Source organism: Palaemon carinicauda, chromosome 13, assembly GCF_036898095.1.
Source record: "Palaemon carinicauda isolate YSFRI2023 chromosome 13, ASM3689809v2, whole genome shotgun sequence".
Lineage (NCBI taxonomy): Eukaryota > Metazoa > Arthropoda > Malacostraca > Decapoda > Palaemonidae > Palaemon > Palaemon carinicauda.
Window position 1 is genome coordinate 38,254,916 of NC_090737.1, and position 25,000 is coordinate 38,279,915.

Below are 25,000 nucleotides of genomic sequence, written 5' to 3' on the forward strand. Positions count from 1 at the left end.
TTTAATTTCGTATCGGAGAATGTGATTTATTTCCCTTATTAGTAATTTCATCTCCCCCTTGCATTACTTTCTCCTTATTAGTAATTTCATCTCCCCACACATCACCATTTCCTTCTTAATTAGTAATTTTATCTCCCCATGCATCACAATTTCCTTCTTATTAGTAATTTCATCTCCCCCTTGCATTTCATTCTTCTTATTAGTAATTTCATCTCCCCATACATCACTTTTTCCTTCTTATTAGTAATTTTATCTTCCCATGCATCACATTTTCCTTCTTATTAGTAATTTCATCTCCCCCTTGCATTACATTCCCCTTATTAGTAATTTCATCTCCCCATGCATCACATTTTCCTTCTTATTAGTAATTTCATCCCCCCCTTGCATTACATTCTCCTTATTAGTAATTTCATCTCCCCATACATCACTTTTTCCTTCTTAATTAGTAATTTTATCTCACCATGCATCACAATTTCCTTCTTATTAGTAATTTCATCTCCCCATACATCGCATTTTACTTCTTATTAGTAATTTAATCTCCCCTTGCATTACATTCCCCTTATTAGTAATTTTATCTCCCCATACATCACTTTTTCCTTCTTATTAGTAATTTTATCTTCCCATGCATCACATTTCCCTTCTTATTAGTAATTTCATCTCCCCATGCATAGCATTTTCCTTCTTATTAGTAATTCCAACTCCCCCTTGCATTACATTCTCCTTATTAGTAATTTCATCTCCCCATACATCACTTTTTCCTTCTTATTAGTAATTTAATCTCCCCTTGCATTACATTCCCCTTATTAGTAATTTTATCTCCCCATGCATTACATTTTCCTTCTTATTAGTATTTTTATCTCCCCATGCATCGCATTTTCCTTCTTATTAGTAATTTCATCTCCCCCTTGCAGTACATTCTCCTTATTAGTAATTTCATCTCCCCATACATCACTTTTTCCTTCTTATTAGTAATTTTATCTCCCCATGCATTACAATTTCCTTCTTATTATAATTTCATCTCCCCCTGCATCACATTTTCCTTCTTATTAGTAATTTCATCTCCCCATGCATTGCATTTTCCTTCTTATTAGTAATTTAATCTCCCCCTTGCATTACATTCTCCTTATTAGTATTTTCATCTCCCCATACATCAGTTTTTCCTTCTTATTAGTAATTTTATCTCCCCATGCATCACAATTTCATTCTTATTAGTAATTTCATCTCCCCCATGCATCACATTTTCCTTCTTATTAGTAATTTCATCTCCCCCATGTATCACATTTTCCTTCTTATAAGGAATTTCATCTCCCCATACATCATTTTTTTCTTCTTATTAGTAATTTCATCTCCCCATGCATCACATTTTCCTTCTTATCAGTAATTTAATCACCCCTTACATGATTTTTTTTATTTTGCATGGGAGAATGTGATTAATTTTCCTTCTTATTAGCAATGTCATTTCCCCATATATCACAGTTTCCCTCTTATTAGTAATTTCATCTCCCTGTACATCACATTTTCCTCATTAGTAATTTCATTTCCCCATGCATCACATTTACCTTCTTATTAGCAATTTCCTCTCCCCTGACATCATTTTTTATTTCGCATGGGAGAATGTGATTAATTTTCCTTCTTATTAGTAATGTCATCTCCCCATACATCACAGTTTCCTTCTTATCAATAATTTTGTCTCCCCATTCATCACTTTTTCCTTTTTATTAGTAATTTCATTTTCCCATGGATCACATTTTCTTTCTTATTAGTAATTTCATCTCCCCTTACATCATTTTTTATTTTGCATGGGAGAATGTGATTAATTTTCCTTCTTATTAGCAATATCATCTCCTCATACATCACAGTTTTCTTCTTATTAGTAATTTCATCTCCCCATACATCACTTTTTCCTTATTAGTAGTAATTTCATTTCCCGATACATCGCATTTTCCTTCTTATTAGTAATTTCATCTCCCCTTACATAATTTTTTTTTATTTCACAGGGGAGAATGTGATTCGTTTTCCTTCTTATCAGGAATGTCATCTCCCCATACATCACAGTTTCCTTCTTATTAGTAATTTCATCTCCCTATACATCACTTTTATATTTCGCATTGGAGAATGTGATTAATTTTCCTTATTAGCAATTTCATTTCGCCATGCATAGATTACTTAATCTTTGACATTATGGAAGGAAGTGACTATGTCTGTGTCTTACCTAGGCCATATAGAAATATCTAGATTTCTATATAATGTAGAATAGAAGGGCTTAGAACATATAACACATAAGTTTTTTTAAACTGATTGATCACTTGATATGTAAAAAACTCACTTTTATTTTTCATATGTTCTTATTCTTTGCTGCAAGAACATTTGCTCATAACCTGATACTCCGTAGGGGTAATGCTATTAGTGTACACCAAGTGGTGTACTGTAAGCATTGCTTAAAACATCTTCGCAGCTTTCTTTTAGGACCTAATGCACTCCTCTTTAGCCTTCCACTTCACCTCCTTTCCTGATTCCTTTCTTCCATCTAATAGTTAATTCTAATAGTCAAGTCTTCTCCATCATGAGGCTCAATACTACACAGTATTCTAGAAGTCTTATTCAAGCTGTGACCAAGTTGTGGAATGATCTTCTTAATCAGGTAGTTGAACTGACAAAGAGCTTTTTATAGTTTTAGCTGCATGTTTTGGTTGCAGTTGGCCATATCTAAATTAGTAAGTATCACATTTTCTGGATTATATATATATATATATATATATATATATATATAATATATATATATATATATATATGTATATATATATATATTATATATATATATATATATATATATATATATATATATATGTGTGTGTGTGTGTGTTTGTGTGTGTGATATATGTGTGTGTGTGTGTGTATGGGTGGGTGTGTGTGCAATAAAACTGAATAATTGCCATGTTCAATTGAACCAACTTAATATGTACAGTTTTTCCTTTCCAATATGGCTTTTGCGTGAAAACTATTTATCTATGTGAATATTTCCCTCATGGGAGTGATATTTGAGAAATAATCCCTAGTTCTATGTATTGCAAATATTACAGCTCTTTGATATCTGGAGAATGTATATCGCCCGATTTATTATAGACTGAACAAAAATAGAATACAGTGATATACTTCATGCTATACCTTTTGATAGCAGTTTCTGTATCATATTTGGCTAATTTTGAGGTTTATTAAGCGTAAAATAGTAAGTCAAATGTCTGAGGAAATGAGAACAATATTATCAGTGACGATATAACTGGAGAATTATAATAACGTAGAAGATAATGACACGTTCATCACGGTTAATCTTTTAAGAAACTGAGTAATTGATGGTGTGTGTGTGTATATATATATATATATATATATATATATATATATATATATATATATATATATATATATATATATGTATATACATATATATATGTATATACATACTAATAAGAGCAAGGTTACCAGGTGTTTCTTATTGATAACATTTAGGGATAGTGATGAGGTAGAGCGTTCTGCTTGCGGCTACTACTGCAAGTCTATGGGTACTTGAAGCAGCTGGTATTCGAAACAAAGGGCGTGGATCCTGCAGCCTTTTCGTAAAAGACTTGCTGTAAGTCAAAAGGCTAAAGACTTTTGGGACATCCTCTAAGGGGGTAAAATGCGTATGGTATATATATATATATATATATATATATATATGTATGTATATATATACATATATATATATACACACACACATATATATATATATATATATATATATTTGTATAAATGCACACACATATATTATATGTGTGTGTGCATATACAATATATGTTTATGTATGTAAATCTATATATGTACACACATTTAATGTTATAATTTCATTTAATTGTTTATACTTTTTTCCACATTGTTCAAGTTACTAAGCATTTGACTGTTTTTTAGTCAACACCAATCCCTTTTAGAACATCTGAACAGGTACCCGACTTTCCTAGATTATCTTAATAATCAGTCCTATCCATACTCTACGCAGCTCTTAATAACGACGCAGGATCAAAGTAAATGTCGTATGTACATATGTATGTGGTTGGAAATGACGGCACGATAGGAGCGGCCAATTTGATGCTATTTCGGGGGGAGGGAATTAAATGTTACTTTCCCATTCTGAAACGCGTTGGCAGTCCTCTGGGAATACGTTTACTGCACTGTTTCCACCTTTTAGGCACAAGGGGCGGGGGTGAGTTCTCCCAGGTAGAGTACGCCTGCTAATTCTTAAAGTAGGAAAAATCCTCCGGAATGATTTCCAGAATGGAAAAGCTGTGTGGCTCTGATCCTGAGAGAGAGAGAGAGAGAGAGAGAGAGAGAGAGAGAGAGAGAGAGAGAGAGAGAGAGAGAGAGAGAGAGAGAGAGAGTCTTTGGCAACTTACAATGGTTTTATGAAAACGTGTTTTTGGTCGTATGAAAAGTCAGCATCTTAGTAATTTTATTCTTCTTAACGTTTAGATACTGTCATATGCTTCCTATTTGAGAGAGAGAGAGAGAGAGAGAGAGAGAGAGAGAGAGAGAGAGAGAGAGAGAGAGAGAGAGAGAGAGAGAGAGAGAGAGAGAGAGAGAGAGAGAGAGAGAGTCAGTCTTTTCTCTGGCAACTTACAATGGTTTTATGAAAAAAAAATTTGTCGTAAGAAGAGTCAGCATCTTGGTAATTTGATTCTTCTTAACGTTTAAACACTGTCATATGCTTTCTAAAGAGAGAGAGAGAGAGAGAGAGAGAGAGAGAGAGAGAGAGAGAGAGAGAGAGAGAGAGAGAGAGAGAGAGAGAGAGAGAGAGCCACTAGAATAGGAAAGAATTATCATAAATCGAGTCAAAATGAACGGAGGATGAAAAAATGAAATCTTGGAAGAGAACAGTCTGCTTCAGCGTCAAAGGTCTCTTTCCCGTCAGAGCCACTTTGAAGATTCCTAGCGAAGCTTTTACTGTCTTTGCAGAAAGACGGAGGATCATTCAGAGCCTTGTCAGGAATGCATTCAGCATTTCTGCTGACGATGAGTGACACCTTGGAGTCGAACCCGGATCCGAGTGTGTTTTAAACACTATTTCGAATCGTGAAGTCTGTTATGGAATTCTCCTCTTCTTCTTCTTCGTATTCTTATTATTCCTAGCGAAGCTTTTGCTGTCTTTGCAGAGAGACGGAGGATCTTTCAGAGCCTTGTCAGGAATTCATTCAGCATTTCTACGGATGAGTTTCACCTTGGAGTCGAATCCGGATCTGAGAGTGCTTTGAAGCCTTTTTCAGATCATGAAGTCTGTTGTGGAATTCTGATGACAGAATTGAATTAATTCAAAATAAGGGTAACTGAATGCACTACTCTATACCGTTAAGAATGGCGATTACAAGTTACAATGTATTTTCATTAAGTGTGTGGCCGAGAGAATTCTCGGAAAATATTTGTTATATCTTTGACGTCACTTCTATCAATACGATGAACGCTCTAGGTCCTAATGCTTACGAGCAAAACATACGACGCTTAATGAGTTATATGATAGGGAATCTCCACAGCGAAGAGCAAATAAAGGAGAAAGTAGTTGGAGATTTTAATGGCTATGAATACACCCAATGTCGGTGTGAAGAGAGAAACAACCAAGTCGAAGTAAGGAGAAAGGAGGAGGAGAAGAAGACAAAACATAATGAAAAAAATCAGAGGCAAGAGGAAGAAAAGATAATTATCCCCGATAGTGAAGAAGAACTAGACGAGGAAATAGAAGAACTGAAGAGAGAAAAAAAGCATTTAAAGGAGTGTATAAGGAGACTTGAAAACCAGGTCGTCAAAAAAAATGGAGGTAATAAAAAGAAAATAGAAAGACTTAAAAAGGAGCTTCTACATCATCATAATCAGAAAAATGAGAATGGAAGGGAGGAGAAGGAGAAAAAGGAGGAGGCTGGAATGGCGAAGCAGGAGAAGGTAAGTGAAAAGGAGGAGAAGAAGAAGAAAAAGAAAATCGAAAGGCTTGAAAAAGAGCTTCTACATCATCATAATCAGAAAGAGAAGGAGAATGGAAGAGATGAGAAGGAGAAGAAGAAGGAGGATGGAATGGAGAAGCAGGAGAAGGTAAGTGAAAAGGAGGAGAAGAAGAAGAAGAAAAAGAAAATCGAAAGGCTTGAAAAAGAGCTTCTACATTATCATAATCAGAAAAATGAGAATGGAAGAGAGGAGAAGGAGAAGAAGAAGAAGGATGGAATGGCGAAGCAGGAGAAGGTAAGTGAAAAGGAGGAGAAGAAGAAGAAGAAAAAGAAAATCGAAAGGCTTGAAAAAGAGCTTCTACATTATCATAATCAGAAAAATGAGAATGGAAGAGAGGAGAAGGAGAAGAAGAAGAAGGATGGAATGGAGAAGCAGGAGAAGGTAAGTGAAAAGGAGGAGAAGAAGAAGAAGAAGAAAAAGAAAATCGAAAGGCTTGAAAAAGAGCTTCTACATCATCATAATCAGAAAGAGAAGGAGAATGGAAGAGATGAGAAGGAGAAGAAGAAGGAGGATGGAATGGAGAAGCAGGAGAAGGTAAGTGAAAAGGAGGAGAAGAAGAAAAAGAAAATCGAAAGGCTTGAAAAAGAGCTTCTACATCATCATAATCAGAAAGAGAAGGAGAATGGAAGAGATGAGAAGGAGAAGAAGAAGGAGGATGGAATGGAGAAGCAGGAGAAGGTAAGTGAAAAGGAGGAGAAGAAGAAAAAGAAAATCGAAAGGCTTGAAAAAGAGCTTCTACATCATCATAATCAGAAAGAGAAGGAGAATGGAAGAGATGAGAAGGAGAAGAAGGAGGATGGAATGGAGAAGCAGGAGAAGGTAAGTGAAAAGGAGGAGAAGAAGAAAAAGAAAATCGAAAGGCTTGAAAAAGAGCTTCTACATCATCATAATCAGAAAGAGAAGGAGAATGGAAGAGATGAGAAGGAGAAGAAGAAGGAGGATGGAATGGAGAAGCAGGAGAAGGTAAGTGAAAAGGAGGAGAAGAAGAAAAAGAAAATCGAAAGGCTTGAAAAAGAGCTTCTACATCATCATAATCAGAAAGAGAAGGAGAATGGAAGAGATGAGAAGGAGAAGAAGAAGGAGGATGGAATGGAGAAGCAGGAGAAGGAAAGTGAAAAGGAGGAGAAGAAGAAGAAGAAGAAAAAGAAAATCGAAAGGCTTGAAAAAGAGCTTCTACATCATCATAATCAGAAAGAGAAGGAGAATGGAAGAGATGAGAAGGAGAAGAAGAAGGAGGATGGAATGGAGAAGCAGGAGAAGGTAAGTGAAAAGGAGGAGAAGAAGAAAAAGAAAATCGAAAGGCTTGAAAAAGAGCTTCTACATCATCATAATCAGAAAGAGAAGGAGAATGGAAGAGATGAGAAGGAGAAGAAGAAGGAGGATGGAATGGAGAAGCAGGAGAAGGTAAGTGAAAAGGAGGAGAAGAAGAAAAAGAAAATCGAAAGGCTTGAAAAAGAGCTTCTACATCATCATAATCAGAAAGAGAAGGAGAATGGAAGAGATGAGAAGGAGAAGAAGAAGGAGGATGGAATGGAGAAGCAGGAGAAGGTAAGTGAAAAGGAGGAGAAGAAGAAAAAGAAAATCGAAAGGCTTGAAAAAGAGCTTCTACATCATCATAATCAGAAAGAGAAGGAGAATGGAAGGGAGGAGAAGGAGAAGAAGAAGGAGGATGGAATGGAGAAGCAGGAGAAGGAAAGTGAAAAGGAGGAGAAGAAGAAGAAGAAGAAAAAGAAAATCGAAAGGCTTGAAAAAGAGCTTCTACATCATCATAATCAGAAAGAGAAGGAGAATGGAAGAGATGAGAAGGAGAAGAAGAAGGAGGATGGAATGGAGAAGCAGGAGAAGGTAAGTGAAAAGGAGGAGAAGAAGAAAAAGAAAATCGAAAGGCTTGAAAAAGAGCTTCTACATCATCATAATCAGAAAGAGAAGGAGAATGGAAGGGAGGAGAAGGAGAAGAAGAAGGAGGATGGAATGGAGAAGCAGGAGAAGGAAAGTGAAAAGGAGGAGAAGAAGAAGAAGAAGAAAAAGAAAATCGAAAGGCTTGAAAAAGAGCTTCTACATCATCATAATCAGAAAAATGAGAATGGAAGAGAGGAGAAGGAGAAGAAGAAGGAGGATGGAATGGAGAAGCAGGAGAAGGTAAGTGAATAGGAGGAGAAGAAGAAAAAGAAAATCGAAAGGCTTGAAAAAGAGCTTCTACATCATCATAATCAGAAAGAGAAGGAGAATGGAAGGGAGGAGAAGGAGAAGAAGAAGGAGGATGGAATGGAGAAGCAGGAGAAGGTAAGTGAAAAGGAGGAGAAGAAGAAGAAGAAGAAAAAGAAAATCGAAAGGCTTGAAAAAGAGCTTCTACATCATCATAATCAAAAGAGAAGGAGAATGGAAGGGATGAGAAGGAGAAGAAGAAGGCGGATGGAATGGAGAAGCAGGAGAAGGTAAGTGAAAAGGAGGAGAAGAAGAAGAAGAAGAAAAAGAAAATCGAAAGGCTTGAAAAAGAGCTTCTACATCATCATAATCAGAAAGAGAAGGAGAATGGAAGGGATGAGAAGGAGAAGAAGAAGGCGGATGGAATGGAGAAGCAGGAAAAGGTAAGTGAAAAGGAGGAGAAGAAAAAGAAAATTGAAAGGCTTGAAAAAGAGCTTCTACATCATCATAATCAGAAAGAGAAGGAGAATGGAAGGGAGGAGAAGGAGAAAAAGGAGGCGGCTGGAATGGCGAAGCAGGAGAAGGAAAGTGAAAAGGAGGAGAAGAAAAAATATAATGAAAAAAATCAGAGGCAAGAGGAGGAAAAGAAGATAATTACGCCAAATCGTGAAGAAGAACTAAACAAGAAAATAGAAGAATTGAAGAGAGAAAAGATGCGTTTAAAGGATTGTCAGTCACCTAAGATAGAAATTTTACGTTTGCAAACTAAATTTCATACAATATTTTAATCTCGGCGAGAATGGATTTAATTTCATGTTCGTGTATTTTTAACAATTATAGCTCAAAAAACCAAAAGACATGAAAAGGCCCTTGAATATATGATTTACTTAAGATGTTTATTAAGCATGAGTCTCTCTCTCTCTCTCTCTCTCTCTCTCTCTCTCTCTCTCTCTCTCTCTCTCTCTCTCTCTCTCTCTCTCTCTCTCTCTCTCTCTCTCTCTTAGTTCTAGTTATCAATTATAAATCATTACCGAATGCATTTGGAACTTTTAGACTATACATTGAAACGAAGTGGTTACTAAGAATATATACAGTGTGGTATATTCAATAGAAAAGTAAAAGAATCTACGTAAAAGATTCTTATCCCTTTGATATACTACTACTACTACTACTACTACTACTACTACTACTACTACTACTATTATTATTATTATTATTATTATTATTATTATTATTATTATTATTATTATTATTATTATTATTATTATTATTATTATTATTACAGCCCTAGCTGGAAAAGCAGGATGCTATAAGCCCAAGGGCTCTTACCGGGATTATAACTCGGTGATGAAAGGAAATAGTGAAATAGATATACTAATAGTGAAACAATGAATAATTAAGATAAAACATTTTAAAAACAGTACTATCTATTTGTGTCTAGATTCATGAGACCTAGATATTCTGGTTGACTTTCTTTTTTCCTCAAAAAAATAAACGTTTGATCCTTTGAGCCAGGTTAATTCCTGTGGGATTTGGAACCTGACCATTGTTTATTGATCTGCTCACCTTGGTTAACTACACATCCTTTTGGTGGATGGGGTTTATTATACATACTAGTATACGCGACCCGTCAAAATGATGGCTAAATATTTAGATCTGCATGCACACTCATATACAAATGCACCCATGCCCAGATTCATATGATGTTTATTATAGACTAATGTACCCAAACTGTCTAAAATAATGGCTAATATTTAGACATGCGCACGCACACTCATACGTTCCCACCCTCTCCCTTTTTCTTAACTACAAACCGCTGGTTCGGCAATTTGCGGAAGAGTGTGGTTTTCAAGTTTACCTTTCGGGATATCCCCTATTACCAGGGTATGAGTACTTCTCTCCCCTTGAGCGTGACAGGAAGTATATATATATATATATATATATATATATATATATATATATATGTATGTATATGTATATATATATATATATATATATATATATATATATATATGTGTGTGTGTGTGTATATATATATATATATATATATATATCCAAACGCTTGCCCTTTATTATCTAGAAGGGATAACATTTACTTTTATGGAATTATCCAGTACAGTATATAGTTTCTAGATATAGAGCTTAGTATTTTATTGAAGATCTCGCATTCTTTTCTAGCCTGTTATGTCAGTAGGAGTTTAGATAGTTAGCTTTGCTAATAATACGATATGTACTTATGTTGTCTTACAATATATTAGAGTGGCATTAGAAGTGTCAGTTTTTTCATACAGTTTAGAAATATGTACTATAACTAAAACTATGAAATGAGTGAAGTTGGTAAGCTATATATTTTAGTATACCATTTGATATCTATATTGTCAGTCTACCATTTTTTTCTTGTATAGGATGTCTCAAATTATTAATTGTCATTATCTTGTCACTATATAAACTATGATACAAAACATAGTTCAGCATTAAAGGGCAGATAATTAGTCTCTTATGATACTACATTTACTCTCGATAATAGTGATACAATTGATAACTCTAGTACAAATTGATAATCTTAGTTTCCCGCAATGAAGACTAGATAATTGATTTTAGTTTCCCATATTGAAGACTAGATTATTAATCCTAGATTCCTCCATTGAAGACTAGATAGTTAGTCATAGTTTCCCCTATTGAAGACTAGATTATTAATCCTAGTTTCCCATATTGAAAACTAGGTTATTAATCCTAGTTTCCCATATTGAAGACCAGGTTATTAATCCTAGTTTTGCACATTGAAGGCTAGATAATAATTAATCCTAGTTTCTCATATTGAAAACTAGATTATTAATCCTAGTTTCCCATATTGAAGCCTAGATTATTAATCCTTGTTTCCCATATTAAAGACTAGATTATTAATCCTAGTTTCCTATATTGAAGACTGAAATATTAATCCTAGTTTCCCTCATTGAAGACCAGATTATTAGACCTAGTTTCCCCACATTGAAGACTAGATTATTAATCCTACTTTCCCATATTGAATTCTAGGTTATTAATCCTAGATTCCTATATTGAAGACTAGATTATTAATCCTAGATTCCTATATTGAAGACTAGATAGTTAATCATAGTTTCCCATATGGAAAACTAGATTATTGATCCTAGTTTCCTATATTGAAGACTATATTATTAATCCTATTTTCCAGAATTGAAGACCAGATTTTTAGACCTAGTTTCCCCACATTGAAGACTAGATTATTAATCCTAGTTTCTCATATTGAAGATGATTAATAATCCTAGTGTCTTATATTGAAGACTAGATTATTAATACTAGTTGCCCATATTGAAGACTAAATTATAAAACCATTTCCTATATTGAAGACTAGATTTAAATCCTAGTTTCCCATATTGAAGACCAGATTATTAAACCTAGTTTCCCCACATTGAAGACTAGATTATTAATCCTAGTTTCTCATATTGAAGACTAGATTATTAATCCTAGTTTCCCATATTGAAGACTAGATTATTAATCCTAGTTTCCCATATTGGAGATTAGATTATTAATCCTAGTTTCCCATATTGGAGACTAGATTATTAATCCTGGTTTCCCATATTGGAGACTAGATTATTAATCCTGGTCCTAGTTTCCCATATTGAAGACCAGATTATTAATCCTAGTTTCCCATATTGGAGACTAGATTATTAATCCTGGTCCTAGTTTCCCATATTGAAGACCAGATTATTAAACCTAGTTTCCCTCACATTGAAGACTAGATTATTAATCCTAGTTTCCCATATTGAAGACTAGGTTATTAATCCTTGTTTCCCATATAGAAGACTAGATTATTAATCATAGTTTCCTATATTGAAGATTAGATTATTGATCCTAGTTTGCTTCCTCCCACGATGTTCAGGCACCTTTGTTGATTTTTTTTCTTTTTGTTATAGATGCTAATTTTCTTATGTTAAGATTTTCATAACGGATAATACAAACACATAATTTGTAAATATTATAAATCTTTCAATGCTTAGACCTCCAGTGAAAATCTTCTTTTCCTCCTTAGATGTTCAGATGTCCAGGCACATATCATTTCTTTACATCCTTTACTGATGATGCTTCTTTTATTGGTATAGATGCTCATTATGTTTAAATTTTCATACCGGAAAAGCATCCAACTCATTTGTAAATATTATAAATCTTCCAATGTTTAGAACTTCAGTGAAAATCTCTTCCTCCCTAAATGTTCAGGCACATGTCATTTCTTTAAATCCTTAATTGAATATTTTATTCAATCGATGCATCATTTTCTTATGTTTAAATTTTCAAAATAAAAAACAAGCAACTTATTAGTAAATATAAATCTTTCAATGTTTAGACCTCCGTTGAAAATCTTCTCTTCCTCCCAAGATGATCAGATGTTCAGCGCCTTTTATTCAACGATCAAATTTGATACGCGCCAAGATGCTTTACGCTCGGCAATTTACATTGTTTGCAACTCGAAGCTTGAAGTGTGTAAATTATGAATTGGGTTTTCTTTTCAGGAGAGGAGTGGGAGGAAGGGGAGGAGGAGGAAGAGGAGGAGGAGGGAGAGGAAAAGGAACTGGAAGAAGAAACAACGAATTCTGCAGGTGAGTGAGAAATGGAATGAGCAATTGTTAGTTGCGTGATGGGGAATATTTTTGCGCTCATACGGTTTGTGCTTAAATAAATAAGTCCTTGTCACTCAATTAGATCGCTAGGCATTGTTCTTGATTATATTATTATTAAAGACCTGATCTATAATAAAATTCTATAGAGATGAGGGTACAAAAGATCTTTTTGGCGTATTAAATCGTGGTATTATATTGGAATTTCAATCATGTTGTTGTTGTTGTTATTACTTACTAAACTACAACCCTAGCTGGAAAAGCATCCTAAGTCCAGGTGCTTTTAACAGGGAAAATAGCTCAGTGAAGTTAGGAAATAAACTACAAGAGAAGTTTAACAACGATAACAACATTGAAATAAATCATTGTTACTTAGGACAGAAGTTTTCATAGGAGTTTTGACAGTTTTAAAAATATATATCCAACAGGTTATCAAGATTTGATACCCAAGAAAATGGGGTATTATTTATCCTCCCTATTATCATTATTACCTCCGTTAACGAAGTTGGAAGGAGGTTGTGTTTTTGGCCCTGTTTGTGTGTGTATGTGTGTTTGTGAACAGCTTTCTGGCACAATTTTAATAGAGTAATGAAACTTGCATGGATTAATTGTTATGTAAAAACTGGAAATGGTTAAATTTTGGAAGGTCAAGGTCACGGTCAAGCAAAATGTCCAATTCACGTAATCAGCCATAAGTTTGGACATCGTTGTTACAGAGTCTTCAAACTTGGTTCATATCTGAGTGTATGAAAATCCACACCAATTAACACATGTTAAAGTCAAAGGTCAAGGTCGAGCAAAAGGCCTAGAAATAAGCTGCCGTGGCGGAGGTCTGCGCTCTACTGAGTACCCCTCCAGTTTTGTTTAGGTGATATTTGGTATATACGTTATTTACGGAATTGGTAATTATTTCCCCCACACAATTTATATTTGACCCATTTTCAAGGTCACATTAAGTCACTTTAAAATCTGTAATTTTAGCATTTCCTGTAATCTCTGCCTTAGAAACTTGGTAGTTTTAAGTCTTTGGTCTTCTCAATCTCTATCAGGTACTACGGGAATAACACCTCCTTTTAGTGTCCGCTATTTAATTTTTGCCCACTTCTTTACTATGTCTGATTATTTTGAAACAAATCCTTCACAAAAACATTGGCTTCGATAAGCTTTGAATAAGTTAATGGATTTACCTGTTCATTGTCTAGAAATGTTTTATGTTCATTGTCTTTTCTAGTTTTTCCGTGATACCCTGAAGTTTATATTTAAAACTGATATGTGCTTGTCATATAGTTTTCGTAATATTCTTTTGATCATCACTATATTTAACTTACTCTGATATCCTGTCATGCTTCACGAAAGATTATCTTTCTGACATTTATTTCATGATGATCTTTATCGTCAACACCTAAAAAAAAAGAAAAAAAAAAAAAAAAAAAAAAAAAAACATAAGAACTGTCGACCTAACCGCGCCAGGACTCCTTGCTACTGGGGAAAGGATGCTGCTGACTGGCACAACACGCGAACATACCATACCGGGGTCTAAGCGATGTCAGTGATGGCAGCCAATCGAGACTACGGTCTATCCCCAAAAAGCGAAAGCAAAGTCCTTTAAAAGAGAAGGCAACCATACTTGCCTCATAAAAAAAAAAAAATAAATAGAAAATCTTTATCATTATTGACCTTTTCTCTATTTGCTTGAAAACTAAAAGTAAATTGAATTTAGCTACTTTGTTCTTGAATAGAAGCGAAGTATGCAATTGGCTCATCGTAATAAAAGCGACTATTTGCCATCTCATCTGTTGTCATTCCTCAAACTGATTATATGTGCACTTGTCGATAATGGTTGGTTCAATATTTTTTTGGTTTGATTCTTTGTCCAAATCTGTTATAAAAGGATTTCCATCTCTTTCCGAAAGTAGTAACAAGCGAAAAGATGGTTGTAATGCGCGTAAAGATTATTGTAATATGTGAAAAGATCATTGTAATTTACGAAAAGATAGTTGCAATTCGTGAAAAGATGATTGTAACACGCAAAAAGATGGTTGAAATATGATGAAAGATGGTTGTAATATGATAGAAGGTGGTTGTACGTAATGCGCAAAAAGATTATTGTAATGTGCAAAAAAATGGTGGAAAAATTATTGTAATATGTGAAAAGATAGTTGTAATTTGCGATAAGACTGTTGTAATTTGCGAAAAGATGGTTGTAATAAGATAAAAAATGGTTGTATGTAATCCACAAAAATGTGGTTGTAATGCGTGAAAAGAAAGTTCTAATGCCGAAAAGATGGTTCTCATGCGCGAAAAGATGATTCTAATGCCGGAAAGATAGTTTTAATGTGCAAAAAGATGGTATTAATACGCAAAGAGATAGTTCTAATGCCAAAAAGATGGTTGTAATATGCGAAATGATGGTTGTGAAGTGCAAAAGATGGTTATTATCTATATATTAATACGATAGCGGGTGTGTTATTTATTTTGTTTGTCATGCTTTAAAGAAAACGGAAATAATTTCATGGTATACTCGTGTGTCACGCTTTAAAGAAAACGGAAATCATTTCATGGTATATTCTTACAAATTCACATAAGACTTTGATTACTTAATCAAAGCACATCTTATAAAGTTTTCCCAATTTAGTCTTTAGCACCTGACTTTTTTTTTTTTTTTTAAATATTAGACAAAAAATTGAGTTCTATCAATTTCCATAACCTAGATTATAAAATTAATCTCGGGCCTTTACGTTTAACGACTAATTATTTCTCATAATTCTGATAACCCTTTGCTTCAAATCTTCCTAGACATTACTCAATTTCCCGTCCGCCTATCATATTCAATGACCATTAATAAAGCTCAAGGACAGACTTTCAATAAGTCTGGGATCTACCTACCACAACCTTGCTTTACTCATGGTCAACTTTATGTAGCCTTCTCAAGAGCAAGGTCTATGAACAGTGTAAGAGTGAAAATTTGTCCTCAGAATAATTCTACTCATGGTCAGAGAAGAGGAACTACCTTCACTGGAAATATTGTATATAAAGAAGTTTTGTAAATTGTTTCATGTATTGCTCATTTTAAAAAATAAATATACAAGTCAAATCTTATCACATTTTATTCAAACATGCATAGGTTAGGAACAAGATAATTAGTATTGAAAATATAATTTCGTGTAATTTACACGGGTTCCGCTAGTTATTATTTTTTTGGGGAAATTCCATCATTCAAGTTTCATAATTCGTATGACCCGTTTTTTAAAATTTGTCAATCGTAAAGGGATTTAATTAATCTGGTACAACTCGATATTATTATTATTATTATTATTATTATTATTATTATTATTATTATTATTATTATCATTATTTGTGTTTTTTTACACTGTAAAAATTCCTTTATTCAAAATTCATTCATTTGTCCCATTTGTTAATGATATTAATGATTACATTCAATCGTCTAGTCCTCTGCAGGTCTTGTTTTTCTAAGTGATAATAATAATAATAATAATAATAATAATAATAATAATAATAAGAGCTTTGATGTGCGATAATTTACTCCTGTGTAATGGTCAATAGTTAGAAAGTCACAATTGCATGCACGGGTTCCACTAGTTATTATTATTATTATTATTATTATTATTATTATTATTACTACTAACTAACCTACAACCCTAATTGGGAAAGCATGATGTTACAACCCCAAGGGCTCCACTAGGGAAAAATAACCCAGTGAGAAAAGGGAAAGATGGTTGTAATCCTGAGGTTGAGCTTTGTTCGTTGCATCTGAACCTCAGGTCAACAATACATGTTCTTCATGCATCCACCATCTCCTTTAATTAGGGACAGAAAATCGCCGCGAGAAATAAAGAAAAACAGCCCGTCATTTGGGACGGTTTCCTGTTGACGTCGTAGACGAGTTATATAGATGAGCGGCAGTCTCTCGCCAGTTTAGTCGGAAGGGCGAAGCCTTGTTAGGGGCGAAGAACACAGATAGCGAGGATAGAATAGGATTATTTGGAAGGGAAAGGAGAAGGATGAGTGGCTTGTGTCGACCAGGAAGAAGAAGAAGAAGATGGAGTTAGCTAAGGGGAAATGAGGGGAGGGTTGTGTAGACCCCGATTCTCTCTCTCTCTCTCTCTCTCTCTCTCTCTCTCTCTCTCTCTCTCTCTCCCACCACTTCTTCCCCCTTCTAGGTCCCTCTTCCCCCTTCCTATCCCAACCGCTTTATCCCAAGGGAGCACCTCACCTAAGGCACTTATCGTCCCGCTGGCAACTCCCTTTGAAATATTAATCTAATTTGCCTTCAGTCCTCGCTTTACTACACTCGCCCCTGCCTCGGTACCGAGTTGAAAAGCTTTCCAAACAAGGTTAATGTTTCAGTGAGTCTCTCTCTCTCTCTCTCTCTCTCTCTCTCTCTCTCTCTCTCTCTCGGTTGCTCCCGCTGTTGCTACTTCGTTCCTGGTAATTTTCCTACCTGGGAGTTGTGTATATCTCTGACTGTCTTTTGTCTAATGATAATATTTGCTGATTAAGATTGAGAATTATGATATACCAACTAACATTCATTAATGGCATCTATTTCAACGTTGTTAATGATCTTAAGATATTTTATATCAATTATTCATTACTCCTCGTGTAGTTTATTTTTCCTTGTCAATTTCTCTCTGGGCTATTTGACCCTGTTGGAGCCCATGAGCTTATAGCATCCTGCTTTTCAAACTAGGGCAGTCTTTGGTGAAGACGCTATAGTTCCTTCTTCACTTAAACCGGAGGGCTCTTTCACTCATAGTGTAAAGGAAAGGGTAACCTAGCAAGTAATGATAACAATAAGAATGGCATTCTTGTCTTGTATGCTCTCTCTCTCTCTCTCTCTCTCTCTCTCTCTCTCTCTCTCTCTCTCTCTCTCTCTCTCTCTCTTACATACAGCTACAGCTACCTGCTAGATTATTTCCAGTGATTGAAAAGTCAAGTTTTATGTATAATGTTTGCTATGTTCAATCGTGATCTATACTTTCAATGATGAAAAGTCCACATCTGTGCTGAAATGCAACTTATTATTTTACGAATAAAATACAGTTTTGTATTTGCGTAAATTGCAAGTTGTTTTTTTATGTAAAATTTGATTTACTGTAAAATCACGTTTTTTTTTCTAATGAAATGTTCACATTTTTTAATTGCTATACTGTCAAAGGTAAAACTTTATGTTTGCGCTAAATAACAATTTATATTTAACGAGGAAAATTATACTTACAAGGCTGAGGACTATGAAGCGCCAAGTAGATAATGATGAATGGAAAAGTATTGATTTAAAAGCTCAAGATAGAGACGACTGGCGAAATCTAACAGAGGCCCTTTGCGTCAATAGGCGTAGGAGGAGATGATGATGATGATGACTTAATTACAATCAATATCTGTAAACTGAAACTGTTCATTTGTGTAAACATGTATATTTGTTTAATTTCATCAAAGAAAAATCTCATTCGTTATAGCATATGGATATAATCTGTGATGAAAATGTAACATTTTTACATCATACTTGTGATTAAATTTTTATTTTCAGTGATGAAAATATTACATATGCAACATATAGATGATTTTAATATTTGATAGTTTAACACTTGTGCGGCACTCGTACGCTCTTATAGAGCGAGGATCTTAACACGAATTGTATAATAAAAGATATATATATGGATCAATGTACGGAAAGGAGTGTTATTCCAGCTATGACCAAGTTGTGGAATGATCTTCCTAATCGGGTAGTTGAATCAGTATAACTTTAAAAGTTCAAACTTGCAACTAATGTTTTTATGTTGAAAAGGCTGACATAAGTTTTTCATAGTTTATATATGAAAGATCTGTTTTAATGTTGTTACCGTTCGTAAAATGTTTTATTTTATTTGTTCATTACTCCTCATATAGTTTATTTATTTACTTATTTCCCTTCCTCACTGGGCTATTGTTCCCTGTTGGAACTCTTGGTCTTATAGCCTCATGCTTTTCCAATAAGGGTTGTAGCTTGGCTAGTAATAATAATAATAATAATAATAATAATAATAATAATTATAATAAATAATAATAGTAATAATTGATAAGTTCATACTGATATTAATGTTTCAGCATTATGGCGTTATGGTGCATTATAGCCATTTATAAAATCTGGCTCAAGAGATATCAGTGATAATTCTAAAAGTTTTGTCGACACATGTTCACATGTATTCCGTATCTACTCCAGTTTATATTATAAGTATTTTTCATACAAGATTGTTGGGTTATTATTATTATTATTATTATTATTATTATTATTTTTATTCTTATTATTATTGATAGCTAAGCTACTCTCTTAGTTGGAAAAGCAGCATCCTATAAGCCCAAGGACTCCAATAGGGAAAAACAGCCTTGCGAAGAAAGGAAAAATAAATAAACTACAATCAAAGCGATGAACAATTAATATAGAATATTTCAAGTACAGTATCCTAAAACATATAAAAAAGGCCTAACTAGTCTGCTTGCCTTCTTTTCATGCCTGAGCTCAAGCTCCTTATCAGTTTAATACAATATTGACGCACTTCCCACCATGTAGAAAGCAGACCCCCCCCCACGCTCTCAATTTTTTTTAAAGGCACCGTATGTAGTCTCTCGCCCAACTAGGTTTACTTCTGTTTACCTTTATTAGATGTACTTGAGGGTGGTGTATTTTTGTGCCCTTTGTTGAGTGCCGACTTGTGTCTGATTAAGAGTACCTCTGGTATATTTTTTTGGTTTAGAATAATTCGAATTTTTAGGCATGCTTTTTATTTAGATGGATAGAAAGAACTAACATTTTGCAAATCATAACAGATAGAACTAAAATGTTTCAAATCATTGTAGATAGAAAGAACTAAAGTGTTCCAAATCATAATAGATATAACTAAAATGTTGTAAATCATAATTAATAGATAGAATTAAAATGTTGCAATTCATAATAGATGGAACTGAGATGTTGCAAATCATAATAAAGGTAGATAGAACTGAAATGTTGCAAATCATAATAGATTAGTAGATAAAACTGAAATGTTGCAAATCATAATAGATAAGTAGATAGAACTGAAATGTTGCAAATCATGCTAGATTGGGAGATAGAACTGAAATGTTGCAAATCATAATAGATAGGTAGATAGAAATGAAGTGTTGCAAATCATAATAGGTAGATAAAACTGAAATGTTGCAAATCTTATTGGATAGATAGAACTAAAATGTTGCGAATCGTAATAATAGAATCGAAGTGTTGCGAAACATAGAGATAACGTAATGGTTGCAATTCAAAAGGGAGATAACTTAATGGTTGCAAATCATAATAGAGATAACTTAGTGGTTGCAAATCATAATAGAGGTAACTTAATGGTTGGAAATCATAATAGAGATAACAATGGTTGCAAATCCTAAAAGATAGAAATAACTTAATGGCTGGAAATCCTAATCGAAAGGGGGATATAACAATAATGTTTCAAATCCTAATAGATAGATAGATAGAACTAAAATGTTGCAAATCATATACTTAGACTAAGATGTGGTAACCTTTTACAAAATATCAGTCTTGTAACGTTACAGTTGGTAAGCTGGCCAAAGGGTGATGGAAAGGAATGAATAAAATACTCGAACGAGCACTAGTAGATCTGTCATCATCATCATCATCATTATTATTATTATTATTATTATTATTATTATTATTATTACTTGCTTAGCTATAATCCTAGTTGGAAAAGCAGGGTGCTATAAGCCCAAGGACTCGAACAGGGAAAATTGCCCAATGAGGAAAGTAAATAAATAAACTACAAGAGAAGTAATGAACAAAATAAAATATTTTTGGGAACAGTACCAACAATAATATAGATCTTTCATATATAAACTATAAAAACTTTAAAAAAGAAGAGGAAGAAAAGAGAAATAAGATAGAAAAGTGTGCCCAAGTGTAACTCTATGCAAGAGAACTCTAAAATAAGACAGTGGAAGGCCATGGCACAGAGGCTATGGCACTATCCAAGACCATAGAACAATGGTTTGATTTTGGAGTGTCCTTCAACCAGAAAAGTTGCTTACCACAGCTAAAGAGTCTCTTCTACGCTTTCCAAGAGGAAAGTAGCCCCCTGAAAAATTACATGGCAGTAGTTAACCTCTTGAGCGAAAAAGAATTGTTACTGGTGATCAGATTAATGTATATAGTTGTGGTGTGTTTCAGTAAATGAAGGTAAAACGAAAAGAGCTAAATTTCGTTATTGGTGAAGGAAGCTTTAATTTGATTTTGCTTGTTTTAAGTAAAAGGACAAGCAAGAACACTTCTTTGATGACTGAACAGAAATATGATGTAGCATATCTATTTTCAAATACGTTAATTAATGTTGATATCTATCAACTTGGTAGTTTATATAATGGTGAACCTGACATAATATAGCCTGTTTATCAACATCTATATATCTACCATGGCACTTCCCCAAATTTTATGGGGGTAGCCGACTGAAAAAAAAAAAAGAACAGAAGGGGACTTTTCTTCTCTCGCTGCCCCCAGACTGATGAGAGATTCAGCCGAGTTTAGTTTGTTTTCGTGTAGTAATATCTCTTAGTCTAATGCAGAGATCTATTAAATTGGTAGTCTATTGTTTGATAAAGCTGATATAATAATAGCCTGTTTATTAATATCTATCTATCTACCAAGGCTCTTCCCCCAATTGTCGGGGGGGGGGGTTACCCGACTGAAAAAAAAGAACAAAAGGGGACTTTTCTTTTCTCGCTGCTTCCAGATTGATAAGGGATTCAGCAGTTTTTTTTTCTAGTCTAATACAGATGTCTTTTAACTTGGTAATCTATTGTTTGATGAAGCTGACACAATAATAGCCTGTTTATTATCATGTTTAATACTATCCTTAGTCTATCACGGATTTATCTTGTTTCGTTAAGATTCCTCCTTGGAGATTATCTTGTCACTGTCGAATTGATTGATTACCCTCGGAATTACACTCGTAATTACACTCGGAATTACACTCGGAATTGTCACCTTTGGAGACAATTCATCTTGATTTTTTTCTTAATTGTTACAAAACAAGAGACATGCCACAGTTAGAATGCAGATTTTATCCGTCTTGGAATATGTTTTAATCAAGGTTTTTTTTTAATATTAAAGTTAAACTTCCTTTTATTACATATAATTTTCAATTTCTTTCTCAATTGTTACAAAACAAGAGATATTCCAGTTTTTATCATAAAATCTGTTTTTAAATCATGTTCTTGCCTTTAAACATTTGTAATTTTTACTATATTTCTTTCCACTTTTAAAATAGAAAAATATCGAGAGATGTTGCTAACATTTGAATCAATATTTTTTAATTTAGAATTAAATCTATGATCTTTATTTCTATAAGAAAAGAGAGAACCTCTTCTTTGTCCCGTAAAAATAACTTTGTTATACAAAACGGAAAAAATTTCAAGGCCATTTCGAGACAGTCTTTACAAGTGAAGGAGGACCCCATCTAAAACCTCTTCATCCTTATTTTGAAAAAAAGAAAAAAATTGTAAACAAACCGAAAAAAAAAATACATGGAGATTCTGATGAAGTTTGGACAAGTGATGGAAGAGCACGTCTAAATTGTCATCTTTATATCGTAAACAAGAAAAAAATAGTTTGTAAACAAAACGAAAAAAAAAATTACATGGATATTTTGATCAAGCTTTTACAAGAGAAGGAAGACCACCTCTAAATCTGTCAGTCTCGTCAGAAAGGAGAGAGGACCCCAATATGCAACTTTATGAATGAATGATGGCAAGCGAACCTTGAACAGTTGGGCCATAAATTCCCCAGCGGTGCACCGGCAGGAATTCCCAGTCGCGAATGGTCGATTCCCAGCTCTTGTGCATTAGGTAACAGGAAGCGTCTGTTAGTGGTTATGTTCTGGGCTCTTCTGTGATTTCGGATGGAAGGGGCCACGAAGTCGTTGGTTTTTGCATCAGGATGTGGCCTCGGACGATGTTCTTTTCCGTGGGCGTTTTATTTGGCTGGTCTTCGTTTATTGTCATGCTTTGTGTCATTGTATTTTCATTTTATTCACCTGTACTCTTCCACTTTCCTAAATTCAAAGTTTTTTTTTTAATCGAACGCTACATGAATTCGTTGGTATTTGCACCAGGATATGGCTTCTGCTTGTCTTCTTTTCTGTTTGCGTTTTATTTGTCTGGTTTTCATTTGTCATTCTCTGAGTCATCTTTCTTTTTATTCGTCTGTACTTCTTCATTACCCTAAATTCAACTTTTTTTAATTGAATACTGAACGAATTGGTTGGTTTTTGCATCAGGATATAACGCCTGTCTGTCTTCTTTTTCCATTGGTGGTGTATTTGGCTGGGTCTTGTTTGTCATGCTGTCATTATTTATTTTTAGTTTTATTCACCTGCTCCTTCACTTTCCTAAATTAAGATTTCTTTAATTGAAGGCTGTTGTTATTCTTGCTGGGATTTTATTTGCCTGATCCCCGTTTGTCTTTCCCTGTAATTATTCAATTATTGTATTTCAGTTTTATTCACCTGTACTCCTTACTTTTTTATATTCAGATAATTTTTTTTAATCGAATGCTGCAGTAAATTCTTTGGGTGTTGTCCTTTTTTATTCAAATATATATATATATATATATATATATATATATATATATGTACATGTATATATATATATATATATATATATATATATATATATATGTACATATATATATATATATATATATATATATATGTACATATATATATATATATATATATATGTATATTTTTTTTTCTTTTTAATGATATATTTTTTCAGTTATATTTTTCAATGGTATATTTTTAATGCTATTTATTTTTTCAATAATGTATTTTTTAATGATAAATTTTTCAAAGCTAGTTTTTATTTTTTTTCTATAAATCTCAGGCTTTTTTTTATAATAGTTTGTTTAAGTACCTTGATATGTTTTGATATGTAATGACCACTGATGTGGTTTCTAGTGTTTTAGTTTGCAGTGCTTTGGAAGAAAGATTTTTGGCTCTATCTCTCCGCGTTGATGCTGAATCTTAAGTTTGCTAGATTACTATTTTTGCAGTTATTTGTTGTTTATGATTTCACTGCGGCAATCTCTGACACTCTAATAGGTAAAAATGAGGAATTTTTAATTCATAATTTTAAAGCGTTTTCTCTTAATTTCCATCTCTGAATTTATTTTTTTTACGCAACTTAACGGTACCCATTTTTACATGTCTGTTGTATATAATTTTATTGTAGAAACCCATGAAAAAAAAATTAAATACTAATCCTTCAGTGTCTATTATTTGATATTGTTTTTCTTTTCCTTAGTTTTGCTCCAATTTAAAACTGGCTTCAATAATTTTTGTTTATAAATTAAATTGTCATTTCCTCTTTACTCTCATTTTCTTTTCTTTATTCAAATCAGTTTCATGAACAATTTTTAGAGGATTTACACTTATCATACTTCCATATAACTATGTTTGACTACGTTTGTTTTAATTGGCTCCACCCGCATTTAGAATGTTTGTATTGGCGCAAGAAGAGGCGTAAAAAAGGCAACGAAAGGAAACACCGATTAGGAAAATATTTGTAAACCCAAGTCACATCGTGATGTAATATTTAGGTACGAAAGTACAAGAACATATCTAATGGAATTGCTACTATTTTCAGTGTTAAATTATCCAAATTATAGTTCCTTGTAATTTGCGCAATGTATGTATGTAATCTGTTTTTGTCTCTAGCCACAGTGTAGTTTTGAATGCAATATTAATTTCCTTGTTTTATACTTTGGCGAAAAATTCCCGGTCTTCGTCAAAATTGACTTATTATTATTATTATTATTATTATTATTATTATTATTATTATTATAATAATCATCATTATTAATAGCTAAGCTACAGCCCTAGCTGGAAAAGCATGATACTAAAAGCACAAGTGCTCTAACGGGGAAAAATAGCCCAGTGGGGAAGGGAAACAAAGAAGTAAATAAACAACAAGAGAAGTAGTGAACAATTAGAATAGAATATTTTAAGAACAGTATCAACATTAAAACAGATCCTCCATATATAAGCTATAATTAACAAATCGAGAGGAAGTTAAATAAGATAGAATAGGGTGCCTGAGTACTCTCAAGCAAAAGAACTCTAATCCAAAACAGTGGAAGACCATGGTACAGAGGCTATGGCACTACGTAAATTGCC

General features: G+C 33.6%; 1 protein-coding gene across 2 annotated transcripts in view; it reads left to right on the plus strand.

Moving 5' to 3' along the window:
• The window catches only part of L (zinc finger protein Lobe), an 855,071-nt gene that overhangs the window by 40,922 nt on the left and 789,149 nt on the right, over positions 1 to 25,000 (plus strand). Inside the window, exon 2 of one of the 2 annotated variants that reach the window (XM_068385585.1) lies at positions 12,690 to 12,776. The exons of the other annotated variant lie outside the window; for it this stretch is intronic. Within the exon in view, the coding sequence (XP_068241686.1) occupies positions 12,690 to 12,776 (87 nt within the window). The remainder of the gene's footprint in view (positions 1 to 12,689; positions 12,777 to 25,000) is intronic. 2 annotated transcript variants of the gene reach the window in all.